Source organism: Poeciliopsis prolifica, unplaced genomic scaffold, assembly GCF_027474105.1.
Source record: "Poeciliopsis prolifica strain line A6 unplaced genomic scaffold, Auburn_PproV2 SCAFFOLD018, whole genome shotgun sequence".
NCBI classification, from domain to species: domain Eukaryota; kingdom Metazoa; phylum Chordata; class Actinopteri; order Cyprinodontiformes; family Poeciliidae; genus Poeciliopsis; species Poeciliopsis prolifica.
In genome coordinates, this window is record NW_026562393.1 from 3,139,796 (window position 1) to 3,155,191 (window position 15,396).

The following is a 15,396-nucleotide window of genomic DNA, read 5'->3' on the forward strand; positions in this document are numbered from 1 at the left end:
CACGCCCAGGGACTGTAGCGCATTAATTCACTCATTTAATACGTCAGCTTTGCTAAGCAGAAAGCCTCAGTTCACCAAAGTCAGCTTTTATTTGACGTCCAACAATTAACAGTTTTATTCATGGTGCTTTCCAACATAGGCACAATTGCTTACATAATAAATAAAAAGTATTACATGACTTCACCAAACGTTTTTAAAATGTAACTGCTTTTGATTAAGACATTTAGCAGATGTGAATACATTTGTTTGTTAATATCGATTGTATTTAATTGTGTGATAAATAATGTTATTTTGGCTCTTTTGATGGACTGGTAATCTGTCCAAGGAGTAGCCCCCAGTGACAGGGGGAGATAGGCACCAGCCCCCCTGCAAGGACAAGTATAGATAATGAATTAATAAAGGCAAAAATAACAAATACTGAAATTATTTTATTTTTGCAAATAAATAAAACTATTCACTGAGATTGCATTTAATGATCTTTGTATTTACCAATAATTTACATCATCACATTTAAAATATTAACATTTAATCAGCACCTTCAGATCTTCATCTAGCAGTAGACACACCATGGTTACACCGACTCAAATTAATGAACACATAATGAACACAAGCGTTCTCAAATTCTCATTGCAATAGTCTTTTATTCCAGTACGGCCGTTTATACATCACTCATGAGATAAAATAAGTACAATCTGTAAAAACAGTACTGCTGTATTTTCCATACTCTGTTATGCATATATCAAAAAATCTTTTGTTCTTGGCAGTTTTGAGTCATTTACTGGTATTTCAGCACACTGAAGACACTGAAACAAAGTAGCAAAAATTGAGAATACACACAAAAAAAATCTAAACAGAAAATAAAAGTCTGCACAGTAAAATATAAGTAAAGACATTGGAGCTACATTCTGGAGGAATATCCAACTTTGATAAAGTGCAAGTATGATAAATATTTTTAATCAAAATGTATGCAAATCAAGATCTTTTGTACATTTATTTACTTTATTTCATCTAATCCGGAGTCCAAGCACCAAATCAAACAATTCATAAATTTAAGTAATGTATGATAAAGAAGAGTTCTGTGTCCTAAATTAAAGACATTAGCTAAATAATATCATTACAATTAATTTAATGGTTGCTGTTCAATACAAACAGCTTTGTTCTGCCTTTTGGCCCTGTTATAGCTTTAAATCAACGGGAAATGATTGAGTCATTAGAGTGGCAAGCTAGAAAATAAACACAAGGCACAACTAAAATCATTAGATCATTTCAAGTCCTGCTTTTTAATGGTTTCAAATATTTCATCCTCACTACTGAGCATCATATCAGGACACACACTGAATGGAGAGTATCATGTTAAATAACAGTTAAGAGAAGTGAATTTGACTCTGTGACGTTGTACAAATGTGTTGGATATTCTTTGTGGCAGGTCTGTCCTGCATTTCTTTTCATGCCGTGGCTGAATCAGTGTTTGTAGAAGTAACAAATTTACTGGTCATTATTATTTGGTTGCATCCATTCTGTATGTTAGCGTCTAAATAGTGCAAAGTTTTAGTCACTGTAACATGGTGACCCCTTCATCGCATCTCGTCAGTGTTTAGTCAGTTGGGAAAGGCTCATTGTTCTCGTAATTGCACTTTAGGTTATTTTATATAAAAGGTTAACTTCTCTTTTCCGTTGGCAATTAAATAGCTCAATGGGAGTCCTGTAGATCTCTCTCCAGGTACTTTTTCATTCGCTGACAGCGAGGACAAGAGTTCTTTTCATTCTTGCAGAAAAGGTGAAACACTGCTTTACAATCTTTACATCTGCATCAAAAAAAAGAAAAGCATTGAAAACAATTAGAGTTAAAAAGAGCATTTACACTGTCCTGCATTTCTTTTCATTGATCTGAAAACTTGAAATCATGCAAGTCTTCAATTTAACTCAGAACACAGATAAGTTAGGGAGAAAGTTGTGGAGAGGTCTAATAATATACCTGGTGGTGCTATCGAACTGGAAGGGGAAGAGGATGTCATTAGAGTGGCATATCTGACAAATAAAACCTCGCTGTGTGCACAGATCGCAGTTCAACACGTGATTAGAGGCCTGCTGCACCAGAGAGATCAGGAAGTTTCCATACTGGCCATCTGCTATCTGAAACAGAGCAAATACACGCCTTCAGATCTGCAGGGGCTACAAATGAGTGGAGAAACATTAAAAGATAAAGAAATAAAACAAAACGATACCTGTCTTAAATCCAGAACACTGTACAAGTGCCTTGTCTCCAATAGATACGTTCGTTGTCCCATTCTGGAAACAAGGCAAAGATAAAGTAAATATTAAAAAAAGATGCAAAAAAAATAATCATGTCTGAATTAAACCCAAGTTACATTTTACTGGACTGAAAATTATTAAGAGTGAAAGTAGGCCCTGATCAATTCGCAAACACACCTGGCATGGAGTTTCTTGCAGGCTCCGCTGCGGCAGGTCAGCAGGTAGTCGCCCAGCAGGCGCAGCCTCTCTCGCAGGCTGTGGGCCTGAGCCATGGATTCTGCATGGCTCATCAGATCAGGATTCAGCAGCTCCAAGTTCATCAGAGGCTCCTGCTCTATCTGAGCCAACAGACGCAGAGCTTTCTTTGACACCTGAAAAGAGAAAAAAACTGTAAATAGCACATTCTAGGGAAAGAACAGATTTTATACATTTCAGCAGGCAATGCAGTAAAGCCCTCAAAGTATCAGAGGGAGCTTAGCACAAAAAAAATTAACAATTGTTGACCTATCCATTACAGAGACATTTAAAGTTCTGCCTGACTCTTAACTTTTCTAATTAATATTTCATTTAAAATTTTATTTTAAAGTTTTCCATCTCTTCCTTTTCAACACAGTTTAGACTGACAGCTAACAATAGTTCTATTCAATATAAAGATGTATTTAAAAAAAAAGGAAAGAAAAGCTCAAAGCAGAAGTAGTTTGGAGAACTAACGAACCAAACCGTTAAATCAGATAACATGAGACAATTCAGTTTTTTATTTGTTACAACTTATAAAATCCAACAGTATAATTTACAAAAAAAATGTTTAATATAATGAAAGTTAAATTTATCAGATTTATGATGGGGCCATTCCCTGTATAAAAAGTGATCTGAATGACTTTCTTCTACCTCTCTTTGGGTGAGATCCCAGTTGTGTACCATGCGCGACGGGATGATGGTGGTGTCCCCCTTGTGGCAGGCCACACAGTAGTACTGGCCTGTAAACTCACACAGCCGGGCTCTTCCTCGGGACGGGCCAATCTGCTGATGGCAGCCTGTGAATGACGCAGTCACAATACCTTCAACTGATTAACATTGTCCAATCAAACACACGAAGGTTCATCAATAATGCTCAATAGTTTACATTTGTTTTTGTTAAACACAGAGCCTAGTTTACATCACAATGGATCATGTCAAATCTTTTGCTTTTTGGAAAAAAAATGCATGATTTTTCCTTGTAGCCGGCTGAGAAACAATGCGCAGCAATATGAGCAAAGCATACAAACATTAAAAACAAACCTGAGCATTTATAGCTCTGAGCGTCCAGTCCCTTTTCTGATGGAACTGTGTAGAGGTGTCCCAGAAGCTGTCCATTTTCTTTCAGTCTATGTTGCACCAGTCTATGTAGATTACCATTCACTCCAGTGCCCAAGACTGGAGGAGGTTCCTCAGAAATTACATCCTCTCCGCTCTCCAAATACGAGTCCAAAGCTCCACGGATCAAAACCCTCCAGGACTGAGCTTCATCGGGATTCTCTGCTCTGAATCTTAGCGTCTCTCTCATGGTCAGGACTTTAAAAAAGGCTGGTCCTCCCAAGGAGACATCTGGAACAACATCCCTGATTTCAGCAATGGGATTGTTTAGCCACAACACTTTTCTTTCCTCCTGTACCCGAAAACCTTTCACCGCCTCCAGAGAAAGGGAAACAACCAGAGGGGTCCAAGTCCTGGCTTCAGAATCTGTGGAGAGATACAGGACAGATTCTTTGAGAGCATCCGTTTCCAAGTCTGTAGTTCGAGTCCAGTCAAACTCCTGGACAGGAGGAGCCGTCTCGCTGGAGTCAGTGGAGGACAAGCGTCGCTCGGGGCTTGAGAGAGCAGAGGAAGCAGATGAAATGGAACGCTCATCCACTCCATTTTCACCAGATCCCTGCAACACTTCCCAGTGCTCATCATTGTGCAACGTTGGTCGGCATTTGTTTACAGCCTCAAATATACGGTCCACCCAATCCTCTGCTTCATCCCGATTGGCTGCTCGGAGGTAAAGCCGTTTCCCCGGAAAGGCCAACTCGAATCGCCCCTCTGACGATGTGATACGAATGTCTTCGCATCGCAGAAGGGAGCAGTTGTCGAAACATTCACGATCTTCCGCATTCAGATACATCCGGAACTCAAAGGGTGAGAGTTCGCAGTAGTAGTCGCGCCATATTCCCATTCCGCCTCGTCGCTCCAAGTGGCCGAGCTTCAGCAGGCCTCGAAAGGGGTTGGAAAGGCCTGCGACAAAAAAACAGAAAGACATGAACCTTTTTTCTTGATGTCTGACATTAAATCAGACAACTTTTGTTCTTGTTAGTTAGAATTACAGAAAGTATTTCTACTTGCTAAATCCCTGAATAATGAGAATCTATGTACTACAGAAGTACTTTCTCCAAAGTCAGATCTCCCAAACATTAAAATTACTGTCTTTAAAGAATTCTGGAAAGCCTAAATGGCTTTGTAAGTCTCTTATAGCTTCACATTTGACTTTAAATAGTAGTCAAACACACTGTTTCCTCGTATGACATCATGTGAAAGTCCAAAGGTATCAACAACTCTTGGTCAACCGTGGATGCAATTTTCAGATTTCTGAAAATCTCACGTTCACCTGTTCAATCACATGCAAACATAAATCCTTTCTCCAGCCATCTAATCAATCAAGAAATAGGTGGATCCTGTTTCCCTGAAAATTTTTAAGTGTGTGAATCAACCCAAGTGCAAAAACACAAAAATCTTGAATATATGCTGGGTGAAGCAAATAAGGAGTTGTCATCAGTAAACCAAATCCTGCACATGTCGTGTAATCTGGTGAAAGCAAAACTGAACTTTTTCACTATTATAGTTGTTTGTATATATGAAGGAAAAAGGATGGTGACACCATGTTGTTGGGGTGTTAGATTACAGAAGGGACTGGTGGACTTCACTTAAAAAGATGACAGAGCAGTAAAAACATTTCGTGGAAACACAGCAGCAAACTTTCTAGACATCAGCCACTTCTGTTAACCTCACTGAGAATGACTAGAAAAGGTCGACTAATTTCTCGGATTTAATTTCTGCAACTGAATGCGCAGCTGACTCACACAGGTGACGTCTCTCAACAAAAACTCTCATCAAATTGTATTGTAATGTGTCTGCTCCCTTTATTTACGAAACAAATGTTGATTTTCTTTTGGAATTTCCATGTTGGACTGTTTTAGTTCAGGGTTTGGCTGTAATGTCATTCCACAGATTCCATTGTCTTTGGCTTTCTTCACCCTTTTGTTGACAAAAAATATAACAGCTCCATCCACATGTATTAGTACACTTGGTAAAGATGTGCTAAAAATATATATCTCTTTTGTTATAATTAAATAATTTCACACTGATAAGAAAAACAAAAAATCTAAACTTTGATATATGTACATTTATTTGGCTAAATGCCAGTGCCATAATAATTTACAAAAGACAAAAGCAACTGAAGTTTGTGATATAACAATAAATACTTTTGATGATGAAAAGATTTTTGGAATCTTTCATTTATAGTCGGTGACATCCTGTTTTTCTCAGCCACACTTAATTTGGAAAAAACATGAACAGCATTTGAGTCAGGTAGGCGTGACTTTATACACGGGTAGGTGTGTGTTGACCAGAAAGTGGCTAAGATTAAACACATCCTTACGTAAGCTTGTTAAACTGGACTTTTGTTTTTGAAATCTATAGGAATGCTGTACTACATCTCTGAGCCATATTAAAGTTTGTCAAGCTTGTTTCAGACATTCTTGAAATCTTCATATGACTAGTGGTTTTTCAGGCTTATGGAAGTTATTTCAAACTTCTTTGTATTTTCATAGTTAGATTTGTCCCTTTAGTAAAGTCCCATAACTCCAAAACCTGTCACAAAAAAATACAATAGTTTTGAGAAAACATAAACCAGTTTCTTTTGAAATACAGGCACTTCTTTTGTCAGAAGTGCCTATTTTTCACTTCTGACAAGAAAGTTAAAAAATACAAAAGTTCAGTAATTCAGGTACTGTATGTAGAATCCCTTTCAAATGTGTACTGCTTGTTATCAAGGTTTTTTTGGGGATTCTAGGTAACAGACCAACAAAAATTAGTGCTTAATTGGGAACTGGAAGAAACGTATGGTTTTGAAACTGTTTTGTGAAATAAAACCAAGTAAATTTGTATTCTGCCCTCTGAGTAAATTATTTTACAGATTGATCCATTTCACTGCATTTAGAGCAGCAAGTCTTTTGGAGTATTTCTCCACCAGATTGCACATCTCGACACCAACAGTTCACATCACCAGTTTTAGCAACATGTAACATGAAAATACATTTCAGAAGTTGAAGATTTAGGAAGACTTCTGTAAAGCTTTCCATGTTTTCCAATGGGAAAAGTGGATCATACGTAGTATTTCTAGTAGCTTAGTAATCGATTGGTGTTTTGGTAAAAATGGGTCCTGAATGTAGATGTGCTGACATGTTTATGACCTTTGGGGTTTCAGTTACTAAAACTGTGGAAAATACCTATTTGTCTGCGATGGACGACACTGGGAGGAGAGTGGGAAGCCTTCAGGTCAGCTGTGGGAGATACCTCCTCATTATCGGGCACCTCTACTAGGTCAGGCTTGTAGATGTCATCCTCAGAAATCCAAGAACGCGAATTCTGCAAAACAAAATATTTTTATTCTGAATTATAAAACTGCAACGTCCCCACAGCTATTTGAAAAACAATTATCCACTCAGGGTCATGTGAAGAGAACATCAGGACTAACATTTGAGCAAACCGCTGTGAAATTTGTTCCTGTTAAATCATGTGTCTGGGGTTTGTGTATGAAACTTTGACAAAGTGCATGCATATTTGTCAGTCCTGACCAACTTTGGCAAAACTGCCGAGGTGGAGCAACAAAAGCACAACTTCTCTGTTTCGGGGAAAACGTTACAACACGTCCTTCAGTCGTCTTTGTTTGGAAATCACAAGTTAACGTAAAATAAAGGGTTTAGACTTTTACAGCAGTTTTTCTAGAGTGCAACAGAGTAAGTTTCTGTCCCGCCACAGAAGCAGTTTCATTTCTGTTCAGCATGGCGATGGCACACCAACTGAGACTTTTATGGTCTTATCAGCAACAGGAAGGTTTTTTGGGGGATTTTTTTTGTCCAACAGACTAAGACTCATAAGACTATTCATAATCTTCTAGAGCCAGAAACAACATTTTCCATGTATTTTCAGGAGCTATTTTAATTTTTCCACCATGACACACTGACATTCCAGAAAATAGAAACATCCTGTTTGCCATTTCCTCATACACCAACCGTGAGCAAACCTTCTTTGCAATTAGTTTTAATTCATTAAAGCTGTGATACTTGTATATGGATCCATCTGAATTGACAGTTCCTAACATGAAACAACTCTTGTACCTCACTTTTCATTTCCAAAGAGACTATGCTTTCCTTCCTGATTCAAATGACCTGCTAGAATTTCTTACACAGGCAAAATAAAGTTTATTTTTTTATTTTGCTCTTAAAGTACTAAGAGCATTATTGCTAGCCTCTGCAAATAGCGATGCCTTTCTCACATTCTGAACTGTTTGTTTATATTTCTGTTCATATAAACCCACCTGCAGCTACAGAGAATCCGCAAAACATGATTATTAAGCTTAATCACTTTATTCCCTTAAAATAAAATAATCCATTATTAATAATAATAATGTAAAATGCTAAATATGTATGGCAAAATAATTTTGTGGGACTACTTTAATCCTGTGAAATAATTATGTTAAAATATGTTAATTATGAAAAGCAACTCAAAATAACAAGAAATTTATGTATGTGTATATATTCATGTATATAAAATACACATGATTTAACTGGAACAAATGTTATGTGCACATTTTAAAGACAGACTTGATGTTTGTAGTTTTATTTTATCTGTGATTCTTATCTGAGAGTATTTTTTGTTTCTTACTGAGAATGAATCTGTAGACAGTTTCCTGCTGATGATGCTTGTTGAGCGTTGGGGGCCTTTGTTTGTTTGTGACTCAGAGCTTCTCTTCTCTGAAGCACCCGTTTGCTTCCTTTCCTGAACTGGCTCTGCACTCTTTGGAACAACAGCCACATGTTCTTCCACCACAGGATCAGACGGTTTGGTAATAGAGGAGATCACAGCTGAGTCGGAGCATTCAGAAGAGGAACTACCGCACATTTCATGTGCTGCTTGGACATCAAGTTGTTCATCACAGGATAGGATCTGGTCAGAGGGCGGAGGTGGCTCTGGGCCAGGATTTTGGAGTTGTTCTTCAGGGTCTTGTGCTGACATATCCTGACCCTGGTTCTCGCTGTCTGAGCCGCTGAACGTTGTGTTCTCCGAGAAAAGTTCGCCTCCTGTGCTGGAGACGAATGAGTCTTCACGCATCGAGTCTTGACTGCACTGTCCACTCTCTCGGAAATCAGACTGCACACTGAAAATATATACAAGTCAGGGCATATATATATATATATATATAGATATATAGATAGATAGATAGATAGATAGATAGATAGATAGATAGATAGATAGATAGATAGATAGATAGATAGATAGATAGATAGATAGATAGATAGATAGATAGATAGATAGATAGATAGATAGATAGATAGATAGATAGATAGATATAGATATATAGATAGATAGATAGATAGATAGATAGATAGATAGATAGATAGATAGATAGATAGATAGATAGATAGATATATATATATATATATATATATATATATAATATATATATATATATATATATATTTATATATTTATATATAGATATATATATCTATATCTATATCTATATATTATATATATATATATATATATATATATATATATAATATATATATATATATATATATAGGTGTCATTTTGATAGAAATTAGGACAGCGTCTGTCACTAGAAAATAGTATATTATAAAGAATTTTTAACCAAAAATTAATGCACATTTCAAAAATATTTTATTTCATACTTAAATTATAGGCTATGTTTTATTTGTTTAGAATTTGAGTTTTCATGCATATAAAACTGCTAAATGATGTTGTGATATTTTGAATTGAAGTGCAATGACGTATTTCAGAAAATAACTGCACTGTTGTAAGTCAAGATGACTCTTTAAAGTTTATGAAGACAATCCAATCCCAACTTTCCATGTAACACTGTATGTATATCAATTTTTACATGGATTCAGTTATCTATGTACCCAAACCAGGTTTTACAGGAAATTTGAAACATTTACTTATAATACTGTGGTTGAACCGATTCAAATTTTTGTGGACAGACAAGATTGAAGTCATAAATGTTTGCGTGAATTTCTTTTAGGGAACTCTTCATGCATGTTGTATTAAAATTTCAGTATTTATCATATCTCTTTATTTGATTGAGGAAGTTACATATTAAAATAATTATTGCTGAATTTTCAGCTAATTCAAAAAAAGAAGTTGGTTTTCCTCTAATCAGCTTCCACATCTCAATAACGTTTTGTAACATTTAGCTTGATAGTTTTGTTGATTGAAATATTACTGAAAAATTGCAATCACCAACCGTGACAAACAGAAAGTATTAACACTTAGCCTGATGTTTGAGTTGATGGTTTATTAAAGAAAATGTTTAGTACTCTTAATAAGTATATAAACAGGCTTTTTTTATCTCCATTTTACATGGGATGGTTGGTTGATTTTCTTTGCTGCTGTCACAGTGAATCCAGTTGAAATTCTGAATTTGACAATATGTGGAGCTGATTGAAGAGACATGTGATCAATCAGGCTAGTGCAGTATTATAAATTTTAGAGTATATTTGATCTTTTAATCATATTAAAAGTGGGTTTTTTTTTTAAATATTCTCAAATCATTGCAGAAGAGTATTTTTTTTAAAACAGATGTGTGTAAACACTACAAATGTTTGATTGATTTTGATAACTGCTGCTCCATTTAGTTTTGACATTCCAGAAATTGTTAGCAAAATAGGCAAAATTTCCACTCATTCTTCCACATAACCAAAGAATAGCAAACCAAACATACTCTTTCTGGTGTCTTTTGTTGTAGTTTCTGACAATAATGGGGGCGTCCAGGTCGCCTGAAGACCACTGCTCTCCGTTCAGGCTGCGGGGCTCCTGACCCTGCAGGTAACTGTCGGAGCTCAAGCTGGAGGAGAGCTGGGAGGACCCGGTGGTATCCAGACTCAAATTAGATGAGTACAGCACCGCCTTTTCTCCTTGTAAAACCCCTCCGCCAGGAGGAGACATTGGGTAGACTCTCTGCACATCCATTGCATCTGATGAACCTGATGACTGAGACACAGTATCCCACGATTCCTTGCGGGGGGGCTTCGAGGCACCATTGAGCATGTCCGACTGGGACAGTGGGCAGAGTCCCGCCAGAGCCAGAGGCGTAGTGGTCCATTCGTTAAGGACAGCCGACTTGTAAGACAGGTTGAATGTGAGTGAGGCCAGACCCTGGAGGTAGCTGAGCAGAACTTCTCGCTCCTCTCCATTCAGGAGCAAGGCACTGGGTTGATAGTGAGCATGCAGCTTGGAGTCCTCCCGAAATAGAGACGCGAGGTAGCACTCAAGGAGGCCATGGTTCAGGGCCAGTCGCAGCCACGCTCTGCAGCGGCCCACATCTGTGCCGAGGTAGCTGATCTTCTCCAGCTCTATGATCACGTCACTGCAATTTTAAATTTTTTAAAATATGTTTTTACAAACAAGTTTAAGAATTTTTCAGATAGAAACTTTTTTTCAATAAATGAATCTGTTTAGTGTTTTCACATTCAGTTATGATTTATTTCTCCATATCTGCTTACCGGTGGGTGACCGTCTTGAGGAGGCTCCAGAAATAAGGCTGAGGGAGGACTCCTCTGTCCCCCTTCCTATTCCGGCCTCCAGCTTCGGAGCGGATATACTTGCTCTTGATCCCATGAATGAAAATGGCCTCCAGAGCAGAGCAAAGAAGATTAGCATTCTCGTCTTCGCTGGTGACCACGGCATCTGATGTCACGTATCGTTTCTGGAGGGCTTTAAGAGACTGGGCCAACTTGTCTTTGATCTGGGTGAGAACATAGAACAGACAGAAACATCAACTTTTTTCCCCCCTCTTAATAAAATCAAAATAATAAACGAAGCTGATGAGAGGCAGGTTTTTTTACAACATTTGCACAGAATGTACTCTGGATTAGAGTTTGTTGACAACGCTGTACTGTTATGAAACCCAGGCCACGGGTCATCTAATATCATATGTCTCAGCTGACATAGATGGAAGGAGATCATTACAATATAAAATCCAAAGCAATGTTGCACAACACTTTGTGGAAAAAGCTGATTCTTTTAAACAACATTGAAATTGGTGACAGCTGTTCATTCTGAGCACTGCAGAGGCTTCTTGCTACTCCTAAAAGAATACTTTATTTCAAAACATACATCTTGCAAAAGTATTTTATTGGGATTTAATGTGGTAGACCATTAGAAAGTAGATCAAAATACTGAAAAAATTAGCGAGAATACCTCTCTCATTAATGCTCCATCAGTTTAGTTAGATACTTTGAAGTCAGTGACTGTCACATAGCAAAATGTGGAAAGTCATACCAATATAATACATTACTCTTTTTGTATGCTTCGTAAAAAGGTAAACAAAAAAATAGTACGTTACGAAAAGAAACTAAAACTGATGCATCTGCACAACTGCATCAGACACTAAAGGACTGACGCTGCTTTAAATATGATATCACAACTTTCTTCTTTAGCAGATCATCAACATCTTTTTAATCCACACAGTGAAATATCTGCATGTACCTACATATGACATGTAGCAAGAGCAGAATTATAAAATTTTTACGTATCATTGTAGTGAAGTTGATTTACAGAAATACAATTGAGTTGTATAAATAGCAAATGCCCATCACAATAAATGCTGCTGAACAATGTGAAACAAGTGTGAACTGTCGCTTTTACTCAGTTCCCTTCTGACAACTAAAATAAACCCAAAGAGGTTTTCTTTCTCACAAGAGAAGATTACCATGACCCTGTTGGACAATCAAAACATTATGCCAGGAAAACATGGATTTGGAAAGTTCCACACAGATTGTACAGATAATATTTCTGACAAAAATGTGGAGCGTTACAAAAACATTAATCTGAAAAAAAAGGTCAAATTTTACAAATCAATAAATATGCAGAAATGTGCGAAATATGAACATTTTAGAAAAATTATGTTGAAGTGAATATGTTTCATGAACCACTGCGTATACAACTAAGTAGAAGTAATACTAAAACCCAGCTTTACCACAGAGTTATGTATGCTTCCTGCTATCTCACAGACGCATCACTTCTGATCTTCAAAAAAAAAAACAATAACTGACAGCATGCCGATTTGAGGATCCTGCAAAGTAACAGTGAATAAATGGCTTAACGAACTAACACAATCAGAGATTTTACTTACATTGGACAGGTAAAAAATTTAGTGAGCTATAGTTTCATCTAACAAATGACAAAGAATAAAGTAAATCTTTCAGTTTGGTTTCATAAGTACATAAACCTTTGTTCTAGAACCGGGAGGGTTTTATTGTATTAATAGATATCAGAGACAGCTCTGTAATGTTTGGTTGTTTTTGAGAAATCCTTATTTTTTTTCACCATAATATCTGTAATGCAAAGACATTTCATTCCTTCAGTTATCACAAGAACAGCAAAAAATATTACATTTTTGGTAAGCCGGTCTTACAGAAAAATCAAGATAACCTAGTGGTTCTATGAGGAAGTCAGATCAATGCATAGCGGTACGGTTAGATAAGCAATTCTGTGAAAGCTATAAGCAGGAAGCATGTGGTGCTACTAGTGGATAAAAAAAATGAACTATCTGTATGTTATAGTGTATACAGAATATGGGTTCATTCTAAGAATTATTGACTAATAAAAGTTTTTGAACATGTCTTGTAATGTACTTTTGCAGCACTCGTTAGATATCAACAGAATTGCGCAACATCTTCTTGATACAATAATTATTATTTTTGTTTGGTCATTAACTTGAACAGGTTTTGTTGATTTTTTTTTGTTGTTCTTTAATAAAGTTAGAGACGTTTTCATAAGTGAGTCAGAGGATGCCGTGCTGGTCTCAGCATCCAGGCGGCGTTCAGTTTGTCACCTGCCGCCAAGATCGGCTCAAAACCTTCCACGATCAACCTATTGCAACCCTGCTCTAACAAACCACAAACAGTTCAGAAACAATATAAAATGGGGGGGGGGAAGCTATTTATTAAGCGATTTAATCATGTTTTAGACTGTTTTTGAAAAACTAATCAGTCACGGCTGATTAGTGGGTGCACTCACAGCTACACAATGCACCCATTGATTTTTTTTACAGCAGACAGCCGCTCCCCTATCTTGCAGGAACTGGGGTGGAGGTGCGCAGTACCTGACCCTACCCACCTACTTTCAGCCCTGCCTCTAGTATACAGCTAGTTTTTGCAGACGATTTATTTAGTAGGTTTGTAAGACAGGGTGATCATCGGATAATAAATTCCTTCTGACAGGTTTGGCTGTTGCCCTGACTTAGGGGTGCACGATATCTTTGTCCTGAATCGTTAGTTTTATCAGAGCGTGAAAGCGCCCATATTAATTCATCAGAGGAACATACTGAGCAAATTACTGCTGCCAGTGCATTTCAAAAGCAAACAAAAAAGAAAATGCAAATATATACTATCTTAAAATGTAAAAGATCTGTTGAAGTACGAATTGGAAATCTGGACAGTTTAAGGTGTACGATTGAGAAGTTTAAATTTGAGACTTCGCAAGACATTCAAACATTCCAGTGATGACACAGCAAATAAGTCATACTGAGAGAGAAGTCCTCTAAAGGCTTCTCAAATGTTGTGGAACATAATGAGAGCAACAAAATTTACAACAGGTTTCCCCGAGTGTCACAATCACTTCGCAAGAAGCAGCTTTAAAAGAAGTGAGGAAACATTGACAGTAACTAAGAAAAATCTTCAACTGCTTATGAAAATATTTAGATTTTTACCTGTTTGACATCTTTGGCCTCTGGTAGAGTTTCTGGCATCTGTGTGGCAAGCATGGCACGTCAAGGGAAGGTTTATTCTCACATGGCACCTTAAAACACACAAAAACTAAGTTTGAACACTCACTTACAGTAATTGTGGTTCACAAGTACATCTGATATCCAAATTTACTACAGAATAAGAGTCGGTATCTTTTTTTTAATTACTTGTTCCCAGCAGAAGACTATATTTGTGTTTCCTTATCATGGGACTCTGCCTTCTTACATAGCTGCAGTTTTATGGTCTTTGTGAGTTACCGCTTTGTAACTGAGTCATGTGAGGCACTGATTAACGATGGTGTCTGTCTGCAGGGAAGTAGCTACAGAAGCTTCAGAAATAACTTCCTCAATGAAATAATGAGCCCTGCGAAATAATAAGAATGAAAAAAACAGCTTTAATATAGTAAGCGAGTTAAATTTCCAGGCTGGATTAATTATCTGAGCTACATTGCAATCACAAAAAGATGTAATTCAATTCAACTATAGTTTATTCATTCCAAAGGCCAACTAATGACAACAACAGAACAGGAAAGTGAATCGTTTTTCAAATAAATAAAGTGAAAGCTTGTTTACACTGGTACCACATATCTGTGTTCAGCTATGTGACTTCATGTATATCAACAAGACAGATAAAATCGCTTATTAAACCCATAAGACACTAAAATGCTCTGTGGCCAACATACTACGGAGGTTACGCCATAAAAGCTTTGTCCGAACTATAACCTACAATCGACTTTGGAGCTGCAATACGGCGTTAAATTAGCACATCGGTTGGCTAACTTACCGAAACAGTTTGGCTAACCTCTCTCCAGACTCCCCAAACCACGTCGGTATTCTTCGGGAACTTGATGTAAACTCACTAAAGGGGCATTATGTAACTAAACGAATCTCAGTCCGCACAGTTGTTTCCCCCAGTTTTTCTGTGAAAGCGCTGTAACGCAGAAAAACACACCCGTAAACCTCAAACACAACCGACTCCTCCTCCTGTTGCAGTCTAACTGAAAACCGATGCATCATGGGAAACCAAGCGATCTGCGATGCCTTCAATGGACTTTCTAAAAGGAGTAAACCCGAGT

The 15,396-nt window shown here is 37.2% G+C and overlaps 1 protein-coding gene across 1 annotated transcript; it reads right to left on the reverse strand.

The window, feature by feature from the left end:
• Positions 1–621: 621 nt before the first annotated feature.
• plekhm1 (pleckstrin homology domain containing, family M (with RUN domain) member 1) lies at positions 622–15,299 on the reverse strand. Its single transcript, XM_055043086.1, has 12 exons — positions 15,105–15,299; positions 14,285–14,373; positions 11,076–11,317; positions 10,295–10,939; positions 8,215–8,707; positions 6,777–6,915; positions 3,532–4,506; positions 3,142–3,287; positions 2,431–2,624; positions 2,226–2,289; positions 1,976–2,133; positions 622–1,805 (listed from the first exon to the last, which is right to left on the reverse strand). Exons 2-12 carry the CDS (start codon positions 14,336–14,338, stop codon positions 1,691–1,693), a joined length of 3,225 nt encoding a protein of 1,074 aa, XP_054899061.1. The 5' UTR covers positions 14,339–14,373; positions 15,105–15,299; the 3' UTR covers positions 622–1,690.
• Between the last annotated feature and the right edge of the window lie 97 nt (positions 15,300–15,396).